Below are 21,234 nucleotides of genomic sequence, written 5' to 3'. Positions count from 1 at the left end.
GACCAAGACCCTGTCACCAGGCTGGAGGACGACTCCTTTCAGGTGCCGATCATAATATCTCTTGCCTCTGGCGCTTGATTGTTGACTATTTTGGGAGGCAACTCGATAGGCTTCTCTCATTCGCTTCGCCCATTTCTCTGCGTAACCCCTCGGAGAATCTGCTTCCTCTTCTGTGGAGCGCCCAAACAATAGGTCCACAGGTAAGCGCGGATGACGTCCATACAGTAAGTAGTGTGGTGAAAACCCTGTAGCTTCATGTTTCGTGCAATTATATGCATGCACAATCTGTGGTAGGTGTTGTTTCCAATTGCTCTTCTCTTTCTCTTCTAGAGTTCTCATCATCTGAAGCAGGGTTCGATTTAGACGTTCTGCTGGATTACCCTGAGGGTGGTACGGTGTTGTCCTGGAGTGGCTTACTCCGGTCAGTTGTTGTAGAGTTTTGAATGGTTCGTTTTCAAACTCTCTTCCTTGGTCATGGTGTAGCTTGGCTGGGTATCCAAAACGGGGAATGAAGTCGTTGAAGATTCTTTCAGCAGCTGTTCTTCCAGACTTATTTCTCGTTGGATACGCTTGGGCAAATCTGGTGAAATGGTCTATGACCACCAAGATGTATTCATAACCACCCTTGCTTGTCTCTAAATGCATGAAGTCAATGGAGACCAGTTCCAGTGGTGAAGTGCTGGTGATACTTCCCATTGGGGCTCTGATGTGAATGACAGGTTTCTTCTTTTTGATACAGGGGCATCTCCTGGTCACGTACGCTTCAATGTCTCTTTTCATAAAGGGCCAATAGAACCTATCTCTTGCCAAGGTAAGGACTCTCTCAGTTCCTACGTGACCCATGTCATCATGGAGGTGCTTAAAAGCCACAGCGTGGTACTTTGTTGGTAGGACGAGTTGTTGTCGCTGCGTTGTCTCCCTGTACAGCAGTTCATTTTTGATGTTGAGTTTTCCCCATTCATGCATGAGTTTTCGCAGCGCACCATTCGCTCCTTGCCGATCTTCATTTGACAAGACTCTCTTTGTTTCTTTTAGTCTTATTAGTGCCCCAATTGCTGGGTCTTCTCTCTGAGCCTTGACCAGTTCATCATGGTTAATAGTAGGTAAATGTCCTATCCCATAAGGTTCTGGGTCTTGTGCGAGATTAAGAGCTGCCACATAAGCAATGTCTTGGTTCTCTGCAGCCTGACTACCTTCCCACGTTGCCAATACAGTTTCCTTGGACAACTCTTCGGTGCATTCTACCACATACCTGTCAAAGTCCAGTGGTAGACGGGAGAGGGTGTCAGCATCAACATTGCTCTTCCCTGGTCGGTACCTGATATCAAATCGGAAGTCTGCAAGTTCACCTACCCATCGGTGACCAACGGCGTTTAACTTGGCTGTGCTCATGACATATGTTAGTGGGTTATTGTCTGTGTAGATGGTGAAGTGGGGCGCATAAAACAGATAGTCCCTGAATTTCTCACAAACAGCCCATTTCAAAGCGAGGAACTCAAGCTTTCCAGAATGAAGCCTGTAGTTCTTCTCGGCCGGAGACAAAGTCCTTGAACCATAGGCGATGACTCTCAGTCTTCCTTCCTGGCGCTGGTAGAGCACTGCACCTAACCCTTGCTCTGAGGCATCAGTGTGTATGGTAAAGGGCAGGTCAAAGTCAGGGTATGCTAGTACAGGTGGGTTGGTAAGCGCGTCTATGAGTTGGTGGAGGATACCTTGGTGCTCTATTGTCCACTGGACTGGGGACCTTGATGAGAGCTGGACACCTTTCCCTCTCTTCATAATCCTCGATGGGTTTTCTGCTGCATTTCCTTTTATCTGCAGCAATTCATAGATGGGTTTGGCAATGCGAGAGAAGTTTTGGATGTATGTCCTATAATAACTGAGAAATCCCAGTAGCTTTCTGACATCTCCTACTGTGTTGGGTGTCTTCTCCCTCAAAGCTAACACAGCATCCAGGTCTTTTGGGTCTATCCGTACTCCCTCTGCAGAGACCAGCCTTCCCACATACCTGACTTCGGGCTTGAATAAATCACATTTTGTTGGTCTAAGCTTCACACCATGTCGCTGCAGAGCCTTCAGGACCCGCCTTACCCCCTCAAGGTGATCTTCAAAGGATTTGCCATAACAAAGGACATCGTCCAGGTAGGGGATACAGCATTCATCCCGCAGACTGTCAAGCATTTCCTCCATGCTCCTCTGAAAGGCGGCTGGAGCATTAGAGAGGCCGAATGGGATCCTCACCCATTCATATAGGCCCCAGGGTGTGACAAATGCTGTCATGTGACGAGATCCCTCAGCGATGTAGCCCTGATGATAGGCCTTTCCTTGGTCCAGAATGGTGAACCAACTGTGACCTCCAAGGGTGTTAATTAGGTCTTGAATGCGAGGTAAGGGGTGTCAATCCGGCACAGTCTTTTGATTGAGTAGTCTGTAGTCAATGCACAGTCTGAGTGTTCCATCTTTCTTCCTTACACAGACCACTGGAGCAGCAAAGGGTGATTTTGACTTCACTATCCATCCTTTAGCAAGCAGAACCTGTACATATTCCTTGACCTCCTTGTAGAGTGGCTTGGGAATAGACGTATACGTTCGCTGGACAGGAATGTCATCCTTAAGGTTGATGCTCATTTGGAGACTGGGGATGCATCCAATATCATCATCATCCTGAGCAAAAGCTTCAGATTCTTCAAATAGCATTTGGTTGACTTCTTTCTGTTGTTCCTCTGTTAGATGGCTTATGTCAACAGGAGGGTGCCATCGTGGGGTTGAGTTGCCATTGTTTAACTGAGTAGCTGGTGCAGGGTCTGCACTATGTACTAGGTTTTCCTGTTTCTTGTGATTCTCTGGCGCTGTTACTTCTGTTATTTTCTCAACAAGCTCAATACTGCCAATCACTGTCTTGCTGGGCAGTATCACATCCTGCTCTGTGTGGTTCCCTATAGGCACTTCAACGTAGGGCCTGTCAGACTGACGTACTTTTACCAAGCCCACACCCATGTCTAGTCTCTCTAATGGTAAGCTGTTGAATTTGGGTTCAAATAACACCAATGAGTCAGAGGAATGAAAATTGTCTGGGACTTGACATTTGACATAGGCAACTTCTCCAGGACGGATGATAGCCCCTTTCAGACCGACCTTCACAGCAGTATGTTCTTCCTCTGGTCTTTGGGCCTGCACGAAACTCACTATTGCTTCCGCTTTGACACTGTCAATTTCCATGGCTCCAGCAAGGAGGTTGGTGAGGATAGACATGACTTTGGGTCTACTTTGTTGTCCCCTAATAAGCTCTTGAATTACATTAAATCCAATCAATGGTCTTTCTATCTTTAAATGACTCACTAGGAATGGCACTCGAATAGACAGGTCTGGGTCATCGTTGCCTTTTAGGTTAACTATTACCTCAACCCATCCGTCGTAGGGTACTTCGTCTCCTGTAATGGCTAGCACATCCAGTTCCTTGTCAATGAGCTCACTGAGGGGTCGAGTATCTTGACAGGGTAAGTATTTTTCTTTCCAGGTACGATCAATGATGCTCACATTTGCTCCAGTATCTAACAGAACGGTGACAGCATAGCCTGCCATGCTGCATCTTAGCAGGGATCTGCGTCCTATGAGTGGAGCTACTTTGTCTGTGACTGGCGGTGTTTTGTTGGACAGCTGAGAGGAAGTGCCTGACCTGACATCGACAGTTTCGGATGCCAGAACATCACTGTAATGGGACTTGGTCTTGAATGTGGTCACAGGTCGTCCCTCTTCCGTGACCGAGGCCCGTTTCCCGGCAGCTTTGGGTTTCTTCAGGCAACCTACAGCACGGTGACCTTCACCTCCACAAGCGAAACAATGGCTACAGTTAGGTAGACCTTGTTCTACACACTGAGGGCATCCAAAGGGTCTTTTTTTCCTCTGTGACATAGCTTTGTCAGTGGTGTATCTATACACAGGTGAGTATGGCTGTTCAGACGCCTGAGTTTGTATTCTAAGTTGCTTCAATGAATCTATGGTCTTGTTTAAGGTCTCGACCTGAGCCGCTAGTCTTTGAATTGTCTTGTCTTTATTTTCAGTTTCAGTATTCTTGTCACCTTTGTTCGTCTTTTCCGGTTCAGCATGAGTACTGTGAGCCTGAGTCACTTTGCGGATTGAGCTGCGACCCAGTCTGCGCTTCCTTTCACTTTCTTCATTGGTAGTTTGGATAACTTGTCTTAGTATTGATTCATCCGACAGGGTGGAGTCAGACAGAAGAGGTTTTAGATCTCGCCTCACATCTTCATGTTTCTCACCCAGACCTTGGTAGATGGTGTTAAGGAACACACACTGTACTGTGGATGCATCATACTTAACCACAGAGTTTGATTGTCTGGATGTGAACATTATCTTCTGCTTCAGTCCAATTGTCCTGTATAAGAACTGCTGAGGTGTCTCATGTTCATGTTGTTTTGCACACATCAGTTCTTGAAATAACTCTGTGCTGCCCCTCTCACCAAGATGAGATTGGAGGAAACTTTTCAGCTCTGAGACAGTCATTTCTTCTTTGTTTGTGAGCATATCTCTGAAGTTTCCAGGTTTAATTATACGCAGGACTCCTTTGATAATCTCATTCTCAGTGTGTCGCTCCCTCTGTCCCTCTTCTACTTGTTTGCAGATGCTGTTATAGCTCATGTCTGATGCAGTGTCCCCTATTTGCCCTCCATGTATTTTAAATTCCCTACGTTGTAGCAGTGGGAGATCTCTTAAGGCTATCATAGTTTCACTTGCATGAGTGGGCTGCTCTGTTCTGAACTGAGGTATGTAGTGAGGTGAGTGATCAATGTGTAGCCTACTGGTCTGGGTGGGCTGTTTCTCTGTGCTGGAGTTAGGTAAACATGGGGTTGAGTGAAATGTGTTTAACCTGCTAGGCGGGTTACGGTCCCTCAAACTAGGTACCTGCTTGTCTGCAGCCTGTGTGGTCAGTGGGACATTTAACTGGAGGAGTTTGCTGTAAATCTCCTCATAACTGGACAGTAACTTTTGCATATCAGGTTCATGGTTATCAGCATTAGCAGTGTCTGTATCAATTTGTGTGTGTGTCCCATGTGTGTCAGTGTTCACTCCAGTCACTTCATTTAGCATTAATCCAGAATAATCATTAGCATTAGCTCTGTCAGTATTTAACTGTTGAATCTCCGGACTCTCGCTATGGCATTCAATGATCTGATCTACTTTATCTTTTAGATCCAGTAACCATGACATACCCTCATCTTCTAACGTCAAAAGGGAATTGCAAGACATATATGCAGACAGATATTCAAAACAACTCTCCTCGTCATCTTCGTCCAACTTATCTGATTGAAGCTCATCAATTGGTCCAATGTTTTGAGTAAGCTCGAAGATCTTTTCAGCTGACAGGTGGTGGAGTCCTTTCTTTATTGTCCAAACAAGTCTTTTCCTCTCGTTGTCAGACATGCTGCACGTTGTTGAAGTCCTGGGACTGTTGAGTTGCGCTCTCTTGGCTTGGATTCCACTCTGCTGGTTCCCTCACCCTGGCAGTCGCACACTCGTAGTGCCCCTTGCTCTGGCAACGTGTCGTCACTCTGGCCCACGATTCATGGATCACTAGATCAGCAGTTTCCGGACCTCCGTAGCACTGCCGATCCCGGACGAGCCCCCAAAGATCTGTTACAGGTCTCAGATTGACAGAGCCTGATGACAGACTTGTGCCTGAGAAAACAGGAATAAATGAGACAGGCAACTGTTCGGCTTCTCTATTCAGCGTCTCTATTCAGCGTCTTCTCAAGTTATCTTTATTTCACAAGTGAAACAATCATCTCTTTATGTTGGTCCATTTCTACATGACCAGATAAAACAATTACATTACTATGTATAGTCAATACATTTGTTATAACCTAGGGTTTAAACCCTTCTTTATTGCACCTTGGCAATGCGCCCAGTCACTGTGGCGCACGTGACGAAGACTTTACTGATAATGGCGGCGTTGCATCACTAGTACAGCGAACCGTTAACAAATGCTAATACACATTTACAACACTTATATACACATTTCAGTAACATTAATTAACATATGTAGTCTGAATTGACCTACCAGAACATCATGAATGCATTCATTTAAATTATTAAGAAACAAAGTAAAACGTATAGGAGCCGGATAAAACACGGGAGGTTACACAAGGCTAATCTCCGCCTAGCTAGCACTTGACAGTAAATCTCATAAAACAGCTTAGCTATCAAACAAAACACAATGGAATCTTCTAACAACGTTTACTAAACATTGGTACACAATTCACAGTTTATATTTGGGTGTACTTTACCAGTTTACTGACCTGAGAAAACAGGAATAAATGAGACAGGCAACTGTTCGGCTTCTCTATTCAGCGTCTCTATTCAGCGTCTTCTCAAGTTATGAGACGGCGCTGGTCGCGCACATACAAGTCGAAACCACAGCGCTGCACTGTTACCTACTGGGCACAGTTGGTACTACATATCACAGAAATGTGTTCATTCTAATCTTCAATAAATAACAACAATGTGACCATACATTTTGTGTGCGTCACATCTCCATCCTCATCCTCATCCTCTCCCCTCACTCTGACCCATCCTTATGCTCTCCCCTCACTCTGTCCCATCCTCATCCTCTCCCCTCACTCTGACCCATCCTCATCCTCTCCCCTCACTCTGTCTCCATCCTCATCCTCTCCCCTCACTCTGACCCATCCTCATCCTCTCCCCTCACTCTGACCCATCCTCATCCTCTCCCCTCACTCTGTCTCCATCCTCATCCTCTCCCCTCACTCTGTCTCCATCCTCATCCTCTCCCCTCACTCTGACCCATCCTTATCCTCTCCCCTCACTCTATCCCATCCTCATCCTCTCCCCTCACTCTGTCCCATCCTCATCCTCTCCCCTCACTCTGACCCATCCTCATCCTCTCCCCTCACTCTGTCTCCATCCTCATCCTCTCCCCTCACTCTGTCTCCATCCTCATCCTCTCCCCTCACTCTGACCCATCCTTATCCTCTCCCCTCACTCTGTCTCCATCCTCATCCTCTCCCCTCAATCTGACCCATCCTCATCCTCTCCCCTCACTCTGTCTCCATCCTCATCCTCTCCCCTCACTCTGACCCATCCTCATCCTCTCCCCTCACTCTGACCCATCCTCATCCTCTCCCCTCACTCTGACCCATCCTCATCCTCTCCCCTCACTCTATCCCATCCTCATCCTCTCCCCTCACTCTGTCTCCATACTCATCCTCTCCCCTCACTCTGTCTCCATCCTCATCCTCTCCCCTCACTCTGACCCATCCTCATCCTCTCCCCTCACTCTGTCTCCATCCTCATCCTCTCCCCTCACTCTGTCCCATCCTCATCCTCTCCCCTCACTCTGTCCCATCCTCATCCTCTCCCCTCACTCTGTCCCATCCTCATCTTCTCCCCTCACTCTGTCCCATCCTCATCCTCTCCCCTCTCTGTCTCCATCCACATCCTCATCCTCTCCCCTCACTCTGTCCCATCCTCATCTTCTCCCCTCACTCTGTCCCATCCTCATCCTCTCCCCTCTCTGTCTCCATCCACATCCTCATCCTCTCCCCTCAATCTGACCCATCCTCATCCTCTCCCCTCACTCTGACCCATCCTCATCCTCTCCCCTCACTCTGTCCCATCCTCATCCTCTCCCCTCACTCTGTCACATCCTCATCTTCTCCCCTCACTCTGTCCCATCCTCATCCTCTCCCCTCTCTGTCTCCATCCACATCCTCATCCTCTCCCCTCACTCTGTCCCATCCTCATCTTCTCCCCTCACTCTGTCCCATCCTCATCCTCTCCCCTCACTCTGTCCCATCCTCATCCTCTCCCCTCACTCTGTCCCATCCTCATCCTCTCCCCTCACTCTGTCCCATCCCCATCCTCTCCCCTCACTCTGTCCCATCCTCATCCTCATCCTCTCCCCTCAATCTGTCCCATCCTTATCCTCTCCCCTCACTCTGTCCCATCCTCATCCTCTCCCCTCACTCTGTCTCCATCCTCATCCTCTCCCCTCACTCTGACCCATCCTCATCCTCTCCCCTCACTCTGACCCATCCTCATCCTCTCCCCTCACTCTGACCCATCCTCATCCTCTCCCCTCACTCTGTCCCATCCTTATCCTCATCCTCTCCCCTCACTCTGACCCATCCTCATCCTCTCCCCTCACTCTGACCCATCCTCATCCTCTCCCCTCACTCTGTCTCCATCCTCATCCTCTCCCCTCACTCTGACCCATCCTTATCCTCTCCCCTCACTCTGTCTCCATCCTCATCCTCTCCCCTCAATCTGACCCATCCTCATCCTCTCCCCTCACTCTGACCCATCCTCATCCTCTCCCCTCACTCTGTCTCCATCCTCATCATCTCCCCTCACTCTGACCCATCCTCATCCTCTCCTCTCACTCTGTCTCCATCCTCATCCTCTCCCCTCAATCTGACCCATCCTCATCCTCTCCCCTCACTCTGTCTCCATCCTCATCCTCATCCTCTCCCCTCACTCTGACCCATCCTCATCCTCTCCCCTCACTCTGTCTCCATCCTCATCCTCATCCTCTCCCCTCACTCTGACCCATCCTCATCCTCTCCCCTCACTCTGTCTCCATCCTCATCCTCTCCCCTCACTCTGACCCATCCTCATCCTCTCCCCTCACTCTGTCTCCATCCTCATCCTCTCCCCTCACTCTGTCTCCATCCTCATCCTCTCCCCTCACTCTGTCTCCATCCTCATCCTCTCCCCTCACTCTGACCCATCCTCATCCTCTCCCCTCACTCTGACCCATCCTCATCCTCTCCCCTCACTCTGTCCCATCCTTATCCTCATCCTCTCCCCTCACTCTGACCCATCCTCATCCTCTCCCCTCACTCTGACCCATCCTCATCCTCTCCCCTCACTCTGTCCCATCCTCATCCTCTCCCCTCACTCTGACCCATCCTTATCCTCTCCCCTCACTCTGTCTCCATCCTCATCCTCTCCCCTCAATCTGACCCATCCTCATCCTCTCCCCTCACTCTGACCCATCCTCATCCTCTCCCCTCACTCTGTCTCCATCCTCATCATCTCCCCTCACTCTGACCCATCCTCATCCTCTCCTCTCACTCTGTCTCCATCCTCATCCTCTCCCCTCAATCTGACCCATCCTCATCCTCTCCCCTCACTCTGTCTCCATCCTCATCCTCATCCTCTCCCCTCACTCTGACCCATCCTCATCCTCTCCCCTCACTCTGTCTCCATCCTCATCCTCTCCCCTCACTCTGACCCATCCTCATCCTCTCCCCTCACTCTGACCCATCCTCATCCTCTCCCCTCACTCTGTCTCCATCCTCATCCTCTCCCCTCACTCTGTCTCCATCCTCATCCTCTCCCCTCACTCTGTCTCCATCCTCATCCTCTCCCCTCACTCTGACCCATCCTCATCCTCTCCCCTCACTCTGACCCATCCTCATCCTCTCCCCTCACTCTGTCCCATCCTCATCCTCTCCCCTCACTCTGTCCCATCCTCATCTTCTCCCCTCACTCTGTCTCCATCCTCATTTATACTATATGCATTTAATAACAATAAATCGTTTTTTATACAGTTATACATCAGTCAACACGTGATCAGACCACCATTTATTGGCAGCTTGACCTGTATGTTACGAGGCTTGTTACAGGTTTTAAAAGCTTGTGTACTTTTACTGCTCATACTTTTTCTATCACGCCCCACTTTGGAGGAAGAAAAATGTTCATGCCCCACCGGCCAACAAAATGGTCTATGCAGAATTTTTTTTTCTTTTTGTGCTTTTTTAAATAATATAATAAAGAAAATTGCAATCACTTTCAAGTAAACCAGATTGCTCCATTAGACAAAAAAAAATACAAAATGTTAGAACAATGCAAATAAAGTTCTATCTCTGCAAAAAAAGAACTAATATTTGGCGAAAGATAGCTTCTTGTGGCTGCAATTAAACTGTTTTAAACTGAATTTATTTTCAATATAAAAGTGCAACCTGTGAAAAAAACGACAAACAAAACAAGTTCCAATATTTGGCAATACAGAGTTTTACACTGCATATATTTACAAAACAATGTTTTGAAGGGCAACAGCAGAAAAGCCACTCAATTCATGCTCAATGTTGAGCTTTTGTTTTGAAGGGAAACAGCAGAAAAGCCACTCAATTCATGCTCAATGTTGAGCTTTTGTTTTGAAGGGAAACAGCAGAAAAGCCGATCTCGGGGAGGTACAACATGTACACGAAGGTACAGGAATTTTGCCATGTATTTAATAATGACAGTTTTATGTCTGTGTACTTTCTACTTTTGTAATATGTGAAGTTCTCAATAAAGGTCTTGAAATACCCCTTGCCCCTGTAATACCTCCGCACCCCACTAGAGGGGCGTCCCGCACCGTTTGAGAACCATTGCTCTAGATGCATGAAGCTGAAAGTATTTCTGTACTTTCACTTGAACCAACAATCTTTAGAATTCCTCCTAAACATGTGAAACACTCATGTTCAAATTCAAAATGTTTTACAGAGAAATGTAAAAAAGGTAAGGATTGTCCTACTGGACCTCACCCTGTCCCCATCCTCAGCCTGACCTCACCCTGTCCCCAACCTCACCCTGTCCTCCAACCTCACCCTGTCCCATCCTAACCCTGTCCTCCAACCTCACCCTGTCCCATCCTAACCCTGTCCACCAACCTCACCCTGTCCCATCCTAACCCTGTCCTCCAACCTCACCCTGTCCCATCCTAACCCTGTCCTCCAACCTCACCCTGTCCCCATCCTAACCCTGTCCTCCCTCACCCTGTCCTCCAACCTCACCCTGTCCCCATCCTAACCCTGTCCTCCCTCACCCTGTCCTCCAACCTCACCCTGTCCCCATCCTAACCCTGTCCTCCCTCACCCTGTCCCTCTCCTCACCATGACCTCACCCTGTCCTCCAACCTCACCCTGTCCCCATCCTAACCCTGTCCTCCAACCTCACCCTGTCCCCATCCTAACCCTGTCCTCCAACCTCACCCTGTCCCCCCTCACCCTGTCCCCATCCTCACCCTGTCCCTCTCCTCACCATGACCTCACCCTGTCCCCATCCTAATCCTGTCCTCCAACCTCACCCTGTCCCCATCCTAACCCTGTCCTCCAACCTCACCCTGTCCCCATCCTCACCCTGTCCTCCAACCTCACCCTGTCCTCCAACCTCACCCTGTCCCCATCCTCACCCTGTCCTCCAACCTCACCCTGTCCTCCAACCTCACCCTGTCCCATCCTAACCCTGTCCTCCAACCTCACCCTGTCCTCCAACCTCACCCTGTCCCCATCCTAACCCTGTCCTCCAACCTCACCCTGTCCCCATCCTCACCCTGTCCTCCAACCTCACCCTGTCCCCATCCTAACCCTGTCCTCCAACCTCACCCTGTCCTCCAACCACACCCTGTCCCCATCCTAACCCTGTCCTCCCTCACCCTGTCCGTCCTCACCCTGTCCCCATCCTAACCCTGTCCCCATCCTCAGCCTGTCCTCCAACCTCACTCTGTCCCCGTCCTCACCCTGTCCCCGACCTCACCCTGTCCCCGACCTCAGCCTGTCCCTGTCTTCACCCTGTCCCCGTCCTAACCCTGTCCCTGTCTTCACCCTGTCCCCGTCCTAACCCTGTCCCTGTCTTCACCCTGTCCCCGACCTCAGCCTGTCCCCGTCCTCACCCTGTCCCTGTCTTCACCCTGTCCCCGTCCTCACCCTGTCCCCGACCTCACCCTGTCCCTGTCTTCACCCTGTCCCCGTCCTAACCCTGTCCCTGTCTTCACCCTGTCCCCATCCTCACCCTGTCCCCGACCTCACCCTGTCCCCGTCCTCACCCTGTCCCCGACCTCACCCTGTCCCCGACCTCAGCCTGTCCCCGACCTCAGCCTGTCCCCGTCCTAACCCTGTCCCTGTCTTCACCCTGTCCCCGACCTCAGCCTGTCCCTGTCTTCACCCTGTCCCCGTCCTAACCCTGTCCCTGTCTTCACCCTGTCCACGACCTCAGCCTGTCCCCGTCCTAACCCTGTCCCTGTCTTCACCCTGTCCCCGACCTCAGCCTGTCCCCGTCCTCACCCTGTCCCCGTCCTCACCCTGTCCCCGCCCTCACCCTGTCCCTGTCTTCACCCTGTCCCTGTCTTCACCCTGTCCCCGACCTCACCCTGTCCCCGACCTCAGCCTGTACCCGTCCTCAGCCTGTCCCCGTCCTCACCCTGTCCCCGTCCTCACCCTGTCCCCGTCCTCACCCTGTCCCCGACCTCACCCTGTCCCTGTCTTCACCCTGTCCCCGTCCTAACCCTGTCCCTGTCTTCACCCTGTCCCCGTCCTCACCCTGTCCCCGACCTCACCCTGTCCCCGTCCTCACCCTGTCCCCGACCTCAGCCTGTCCCCGACCTCAGCCTGTCCCCGTCCTAACCCTGTCCCTGTCTTCACCCTGTCCCCGACCTCAGCCTGTCACAGTCTTCACCCTGTCCCCGACCTCAGCCAGTCCCTGTTTTCACCCTGTCCCCGTCCTAACCCTGTCCCTGTCTTCACCCTGTCCCCGACCTCACCCTGTCCCTGTCTTCACCCTGTCCCCGACCTCAGCCTGTCCCCGTCCTAACCCTGTCCCTGTCTTCACCCTGTCCCCGTCCTAACCCTGTCCCTGTCTTCACCCTGTCCCCGTCCTAACCCTGTCCCTGTCTTCACCCTGTCCCCGACCTCAGCCTGTCCCCGTCCTCACCCTGTCCCCGACCTCACCCTGTCCCTGTCTTCACCCTGTCCCCGTCCTAACCCTGTCCCTGACCTCAGCCTGTCCCTGTCTTCACCCTGTCCCCGACCTCAGCCTGTCCCTGTCTTCACCCTGTCCCCGTCCTAACCCTGTCCCCGTCCTCACCCTGTCCCTGTCTTCACCCTGTCCCCGACCTCACCCTGTCCCCGACCTCAGCCTGTCCCTGACCTCAGCCTGTCCCCGTCCTAACCCTGTCCCTGTCTTCACCCTGTCCCCGACCTCAGCCTGTCCCTGTCTTCACCCTGTCCCCGTCCTAACCCTGTCCCTGTCTTCACCCTGTCCCCGACCTAACCCTGTCCCTGTCTTCACCCTGTCCCCGACCTCAGCCTGTCCCCGTCCTAACCCTGTCCCGGTCTTCACCCTGTCCCCGACCTCAGCCTGTCCCCGTCCTCACCCTGTCCCCGCTCTCACCCTGTCCCTGTCTTCACCCTGTCCCTGTCTTCACCCTGTCCCCGACCTCACCCTGTCCCCGACCTCACCCTGTCCCCGCCCTCACCCTGTCCCTGTCTTCACCCTGTCCCTGTCTTCACCCTGTCCCCGACCTCACCCTGTCCCTGTCTTCACCCTGTCCCCGACCTCAGCCTGTCCCCGTCCTCACCCTGTCCCCGCCCTCACCCTGTCCCTGTCTTCACCCTGTCCCTGTCTTCACCCTGTCCCCGACCTCACCCTGTCCCCGCCCTCACCCTGTCCCTGTCTTCACCCTGTCCCTGTCTTCACCCTGTCCCCGTCCTCACCCTGTCCCTGTCTTCACCCTGTCCCCGACCTCACCCTGTCCCCGACCTCAGCCTGTCCCTGACCTCAGCCTGTCCCCGTCCTCACCCTGTCCCCGTCCTCACCCTGTCCCCGCCCTCACCCTGTCCCTGTCTTCACCCTGTCCCTGTCTTCACCCTGTCCCCGACCTCACCCTGTCCCCGACCTCCCCGTCCTCAGCCTGTCCCCGTCCTCTCCCTGTCCCTGTCTTCACCCTGTCCCCGACCTCACCCTGTCCCCGTCCTCACCCTGTCCCCGTCCTAACCCTGTCCCTGTCTTCACCCTGTCCCCGACCTCCCCGTCCTCAGCCTGTCCCCGTCCTCACCCTGTCCCTGTCTTCACCCTGTCCCCGTCCTCACCCTGTCCCCGACCTCACCCTGTCCCCGTCCTCACCCTGTCCCTGTCTTCACCCTGTCCCCGACCTCAGCCTGTCCCTGTCTTCACCCTGTCCCCGTCCTAACCCTGTCCCTGTCTTCACCCTGTCCCCGACCTCAGCCTGTCCCTGTCTTCACCCTGTCCCCGTCCTAACCCTGTCCCTGTCTTCACCCTGTCCCCGACCTCAGCCTGTCCCTGTCTTCACCCTGTCCCTGTCCTAACCCTGTCCCTGTCTTCACCCTGTCCCCGACCTCAGCCTGTCCCTGTCTTCACCCTGTCCCCGTCCTAACCCTGTCCCTGTCTTCACCCTGTCCCCGTCCTAACCCTGTCCCTGTCTTCACCCTGTCCCCGACCTCAGCCTGTCTCCGTCCTCACCCTGTCCCCGACCTCACCCTGTCCCTGTCTTCACCCTGTCCCTGTCTTCACCCTGTCCCCGTCCTAACCCTGTCCCTGTCTTCACCCTGTCCCCGACCTCAGCCTGTCCCTGTCTTCACCCTGTCCCCGTCCTAACCCTGTCCCTGTCTTCACCCTGTCCCCGACCTCAGCCTGTCCCTGTCCTCACCCTGTCCCCGTCCTAACCCTGTCCCTGTCTTCACCCTGTCCCCGTCCTCACCCTGTCCCTGTCTTCACCCTGTCCCCGACCTCAGCCTGTCCCCGTCCTCACCCTGTCCCCGACCTCAGCCTGTCCCTGTCTTCACCCTGTCCCCGTCCTCACCCTGTCCCTGTCTTCACCCTGTCCCCGACCTCAGCCTGTCCCCGTCCTCACCCTGTCCCCGACCTCAGCCTGTCCCTGTCTTCACCCTGTCCCCGTCCTCACCCTGTCCCTGTCTTCACCCTGTCCCCGACCTCAGCCTGTCCCCGTCCTAACCCTGTCCCCGTCCTCACCCTGTCCCTGTCTTCACCCTGTCCCCGACCTCAGCCTGTCCCCGTCCTAACCCTGTCCCCGTCCTCACCCTGTCCCTGTCTTCACCCTGTCCCCGACCTCAGCCTGTCCCCGTCCTAACCCTGTCCCCGTCCTCACCCTGTCCCTGTCTTCACCCTGTCCCCGACCTCAGCCTGTCCCCGACCTCAGCCTGTCCCTCTCCTCACCGTGACCTCACCCATTTTGTAAATAGCCCAAAATCACAAATTACAAACTCCCCTCAGAGGTCTTTACAATCTGTACACATACGACATCCCTGACCTTTGACCTCACATCGGATCAGGAAAAACTCCCCAAAAATAACCTTTGACAGGGAAAAAAGGGAAGAAACCTTCAGGAGAGCAACAGAGGAGGATCCCTCTCCCCAGATGGATAGAAGTAATAAGTTTGTTCTCAAATGAGGAGAAATTAGAGCTTTTCCTGTCGAGTTATAATGAGGAACATAACTGAGGGACTTCTTAACTAACTTCTTAGCTAAACCATGATATGTTTTGTTCAGGGATACAGAGCATATAGCCTACTTACTACTTTCTAATTATTTAATTTGGCTAAGCAAGCATTTTAATATTGATTAAACTCTATTCAATGTTGGTTTAAACTTGGATTGACTAAATGGTGACTAGTGTTTTGCAACAGAGCTCAGCTTCATTTTAAATCTGGATTTACTCATTTTATATCTAGCTTTTTTACATTAGATTATAACTAATCTTCGATTGAATTAATCCTTGTTGGTGCAACCCAGCCTTTATAGAGGCTGTCTACAATAGTTTCCACTGCATACCGACTGTACATTCCTCTATAAATGGCAGCACCGAGCAGGAAGTAACAATGTGCTGGAAGGTAACAATGGAATTGTATTAATACTTCAGGAGAGCAACAAGTATTTTGTATTTCCTTTCGTACTGTTAATATTAACAGTGTGCTTGGGTAGTTTTAAACAATAGTAAAACTTTCTTTAAGAAAAGAAGAAGACACTGGACAGATGAGACCTATACATTTAACTATAGATATGAAACTGTACAGTTTATGAGTGAGGACAACGGGCTGTTTAGAGCTGACAGGCAGGAAGAGTTTAACTGTGATATGCTGCTTTATTTTTACTTCTTCCAGTTACTGGGATAGAAATGATAAGGGGGGGGGGGATATAGTCTATAACAAATATTGTTTTGTTGAGACTCAACTGCCGAGTGTTGAGCAACCAAGCAGAGCTGAAGCTGCATGCTCTCATGGGTATATTGGGTGGAACAGTTTATTATACTTCCAAATGTTTGGTAAAGTAGGGGGTTGTGCTTCAAAGAGTTTGGCACACTGTACATAACATTTAGTGTGGAAATGTAATAGGATTTACAAAATAACCTCAAAAGCCCCCTTTGGGCTGGAACTGGACCCCCTGGACATGCTGCCAGTGGTGGAGACTACAGTTGCAGTAGAAGTAGCACTAGTGGATGAACAAAGAGCGGTGTGTGTCTCCTCTCTTTATTAAATCTTCCTCTGAAGTAAATTTGATTTAGGTGGTTTCCTCTTTAGAAAAGCACATGACCATCCTGTGATTGTATGTCTGTCGGTCAGCTGAACTGTTGTCAGTGTGAATATTACATTCTGGCTGAACTTTGCAGAGTCACTTTGAAGCGAAATGCAAGCAGTCCCTTGGTTCGTGGCAGTGTTCCTCGCAGTTGGTCCTTCTGAGTTTTGCTGTGCAGGACCTCTCCATGCTCAGTGCAAAGTCGAATGGTATGTTGTATTTCTATTGTACATACTTTGATAGAAGATCTGCTATATTTGATTTTCATAGCAAAACTACCTAATAGTGCATAACTCACAAAATATAGAACGATTTATAAAATAGCATCTACAAATGTATGATTATTTATTGATTGTCCTAAAGTATGTATTTTGAGTCTGTAGCTCTCATCCTAAATTAACCAAAGGTTAGCATCAGGAATGCCTTACAATAGAATAAAAATTCTGCCCTTGTCTAGCTGAAAATGTTCTGAAACGTGAGTATTTAATAAGTTTGTATTAGAGGTGTTGTAGTGACATTTTGTGTTACGCATCATTCCATCAGTGTGGATGTGTGTTTGCTCACTGTTCCGATGTTTTACTGTAGCACATTATTTTGTTACTTAGTGCATCATTGATTGATATTATATATATATATATATATATATATATATATATATATATATATATATATATATATATATATATATATATACGGTGAGTATTTTATTAAGAGATCTCACTGTGGATTGTCAAATGATTGCAATACCTGTAGCAACTTGCCACTATCAACTTGTATTGAATCTAATACTTGTATTATTACAATTGTGATGGGGTGGATGAAATAAGAGAGAGGCACAAACAAGAAGAGTAAAGCCCAGCAGGAGCCTGCAGAGGTCATCACACTCCACATAATGACTATTGCTTCATGCTGCTATACTATCAATGAGCTTCAGCCCTGAAGATGGACTGGGCTGAAACAGTATATTCCTCATAATAAATTGGTTTCACTTTTTCAAGCATTTTAATTGATTCAGGACATCTTGACATTATCTTTTCAGATAACCTGCCTTCAGAGAATAAAACAAACAGGTCAAGCTCCTTTGTGAAAAAAAATATTTTCTAAAATGTGGTCTTTATTTTATTTGAAGATCAATAAATCAATCAAATATAATATAACATATTTTAAATCAACAATGGAGAAATGTTGTGAACAAAAAAGGTAGGTACTGTTGTCACTAAAATACTGTGTTATATATGCGGTAATATTAGGTCAGCTTTTCAAAGCCTTCATAATAAGGACTTTCTGTTGTATAGCCGAAGAACAGCACGCATAACTCATTTCCAGTAGATGGTGCCATTTCATTTACAATGTGCAGAGTCGTTTCAAGACAACCAGAGTACTCACATGGATATAAACACATTCAGTGACTGTACTTCTTTTTCTCATGCAGGTACTTTGGGATACCATGCCGAGTGGTTTATGAATCCCTGGTCTCACAGATTAACAAGTGGAAAACCTTGGCTGGTTGCACCATGGGAGGACAGAGATGTCTTTACAAGGTGTGTGTGTGTGTGTAGTGGCATGGATGACAATAATGGTTCGAGCTTTGGTCCAGACTGAAACAACTCAGAACTCAAAACTAGCAGATGGATCGCCACAAACCGTTATACAATAATGTTGCATGAAAAACAATGCTAATGACTATGGTAAATGCTAATGGACTGATGTGACGTCCTGGGACATGGATGTCGTACATCTTTTCTAGTCGGAGACTAGACAGATTGTAAAGCCCTCTGAGGCAAATTTGTGATTTGGGGCTATACAAAATAAATTGAATTGACTGTACTATTGCGCTTTTCTATTCTCCGACACTCAAAGCGCCCACCCATGGTGTAGACTGTGATATGGTGTAGTGCAGTAGATATGATGGCCCTCACCAAACCACACCCCACCACATGGCAGCAGCTCTTTACACATTGTTTAAAAGTTGGAAATCGTTTGGTCCTCTTAGTTTGTAAACCAGGATACCTACATACGTAGTGTGGGCACACAGTTTGGCAATGGCTTGTCAAGCTAAGGGCATTAACCAGCAAAGATGACTCATGGAACTAAAACAATTTGACTTTCTAGATTTATATTCTATTAGAGTAGGTATAATCATTTTAAGCATCTTGTGACTTTACACCAACAAATTCATGTATATATTTAGTTAATTTCTAATCCACATTATCTATGGTCATGTAATATAAAATGCCATGACATAGAGTCTGAGTTTTGAGTTCAGCTAGCAATTTGTTTTACCTGTACATTTGAGTTATTCTTATTTGTTTAGCTTTTAGGATGTTATAATTATGGTATGTAAAGTGTCTTTGAGTATCACGAAAAGCACTATATAAATTAAATGCATGATTATTAATATTACAAAAAGTCACTACAAAAACGAGGATATTTATTCAGTCAACACATCAAAAGGCGGCAGCCATGAACGCTATGGGGATCGTGTTAGCTGGTGACTCAGCCAAATGCGTTAGTGGTTGCTTGTATTGACGGGAGCTAACGGAACATGTAGGTGTCTTTGTAAAAGCCTTGAATCCTATTACAGACTCATCTGTGTTCATTATCTACATCAACCATGCACCCGTACGTTACTGTGAGTAATCACGGATAGATTTGGCTGAAAGTCACAAGTGATTAAAACAGCACAGAAAGAGGGTGTCTCAAACAAGATGCACACAAATATTAAATACACATAGAACTAAACTGTTTCCAACATCAAACACGCAAAAGTTAGAAAAGCAGTCGTACACTACAGTCATATCCCCAGCAAGACAGACAGAGGGACATATCTAGCTTTGGAAGCAGTCAGTGCAATTTAATCAGCCTCCAAGCCCTTCACTAAGTCTGTCTGCAAGCGGTTCGAGACAATACAATGGTGTCATTTGAGCGCAACAATAATTACTAGTTTTGGGGGGAAAAAAAACATTAAGAAAAGAGGAGATCAGGCCAAGGATGGACTTACAAATAAATATGTGCCAAGACTAATGAAGGGAACTAAATGCATTCTCCATGCCACTCGGGCATAAAGAATTCCATGGTGGGTGAGAGCTTTGTGACAAACCTCACAGTGCTCTGATGCACCATAAGCACTGGGCAGAGACATGCATTTACAACGCATCATCAAAGTCAAGCAGTACAATATTAAATAAATAAAGCTTTCCCTCTGAGATGGAGTGAAGCAGTATAATGTTTTAAGCAGCATATAATGTTAATACACATTTCGGACCATTCCGTCACGATAACATGACATACAAATTATATGACACCTTTAAGATAACGTAACATAGTTGACCGTCAGCAACCTAGTGAATACATGTGACATGATGTCTGTCTGTGACTGGGCTGGCTGACTCCAAATGCTGAAGCGTGTGTGTGCATATAGCCTGTCACTGCGGTTAGAGACACACACACACACACACACACACACACACACACACACACACACACACACACACACACACACACACACACACACACACACACACACACACACACACACACACGTCAGGCTTTTCTCTATGTGGCCATTCCTCCCCAGCACTACTTTATATCCAAATCCTTACAGTTACAAAGGTTTATTTCAACCAAATACTATTTTCTGGCAAACAAATCAATTCATTTGGAAGCTCAACTACAATAGTTGAGCTTCCAGATTTTTCAACTATGTATTTCAGCTGTTATTTTCTTGATGTAAGCTTTCAACTCCAATTTTCAGTTATACAGTGCAATGCATTTGTTCTTAAATATTTCTGTATTTGCAGCAATGCTTTTCCATTCATTTCAGCTGTCAGCACTCACTTGCATGCAGGAAAGGCATTATCTCGGTATATATTGAAAAAGGCCGATTGTCATAAATTTAGTATTTTCGATTGTTGCCTGCTGGTTGAGGGGATTAACCAAAACCAAATAAAAGTTAATAAATTATATTTAAAATGTTGGTGTAGTGGCTAGCACTGTCGCCTCACAGCAAGAGGGCCGTGGGTTTGATTCCCGGTCGGAGCGGTCCTTCTGTGTGGAGTTTGCATGTTCTCCCCGTGGCAGCGTGGGTTCTCTCCGGGCTCTCCGGCTTCCTCCCACAGTCCAAAGACATGCTGCAGGTTAATTGATCTCTAAATGTCCCATAGGTGTGAATGTGAGAGTGAATGGTTGTATGTCCCTACATGTGCCCTCGATGGACTGGCGGCCTGTCCAGGGTGTCCCCTGCCTTCGCCCTATGTCAGCTGGGATAGGCTCCAGCGCCCCCGCGACCCTAATGAGGATAAGCGGTATTGAAAATGGATGGATGGATGGATGTTTTTATTAAGTTTCATGTCACTGGCTTTTAATCAAATACGATTTATTCTCTCTGCAGCTGCAAACTTCCTCTGTCCACTTTATAGCAGCCAAACACACCTCTCCATTGGAGAGGTTTGTGGACCATATCAATTTCCGGCTGGTCTCCTTTCACTTCTTCACTTGCTGTCACGTTTCGGTAGGTTTTCACTCTTACCACATGGTGTCTGTAACTATTCCTATCTCTTTCTGGTTGAGTCTGATTCTGTGCAGCCTTGTTTTTTATTTAACACATGTTGTAACTGTCTGTAGGCTATGTCCATCTCTGAGACCTGGTATGCCATTAAAGACCACGGCACCAACTACTGCAACCTCTACAACCTCATAGAAGGTAAGATCAGAAAAGTCAAGGGTGATGAAACAATGGACAGCTGACACCGAAGTGTTAGTATTATGCTCCAAGGAAATAAAATCAGATTCATAAATGCACTGTGAGTGAGATCAGATAAATATAGTCAGACTGCTGCCAGTAGTTAAAGGCGCTGTCCAAACCGTAACATTATTTCATCTATAA

The 21,234-nt window shown here is 48.7% G+C and overlaps 1 protein-coding gene across 1 annotated transcript; it reads right to left on the bottom strand.

Annotated features, from left to right (window-relative positions):
• Positions 1 to 422: 422 nt before the first annotated feature.
• Positions 423 to 6,552, bottom strand: LOC117749943. Its single transcript, XM_034560761.1, has 3 exons — positions 6,315 to 6,552; positions 3,400 to 5,694; positions 423 to 488 (listed from the first exon to the last, which is right to left on the bottom strand). Exons 2-3 carry the CDS (start codon positions 5,437 to 5,439, stop codon positions 423 to 425), a joined length of 2,106 nt encoding a protein of 701 aa, XP_034416652.1. The 5' UTR covers positions 5,440 to 5,694; positions 6,315 to 6,552.
• Between the last annotated feature and the right edge of the window lie 14,682 nt (positions 6,553 to 21,234).

The sequence above is a fragment of the Cyclopterus lumpus genome, chromosome 20, assembly GCF_009769545.1.
Source record: "Cyclopterus lumpus isolate fCycLum1 chromosome 20, fCycLum1.pri, whole genome shotgun sequence".
Taxonomy (NCBI): Eukaryota; Metazoa; Chordata; class Actinopteri; order Perciformes; family Cyclopteridae; genus Cyclopterus; species Cyclopterus lumpus.
The sequence above is the reverse complement of the archived record's forward strand: the minus strand, read 5'-3'. Positions and strand labels throughout refer to the sequence as shown.

Excerpts from the sequence above, each read along its gene's own strand:
- LOC117749943 (XM_034560761.1), bottom strand. The coding sequence starts at position 5,439 with ATGTCTGACAACGAGAGGAAAAGACTTGTTTGGACAATAAAGAAAGGA. Across the intron at positions 489-3,399 it reads CCTACGACGGATGGGTTGAG|CCAAGCTACACCATGACCAA; the intron begins GTAATAGTTAAC and ends TTGGATACCCAG.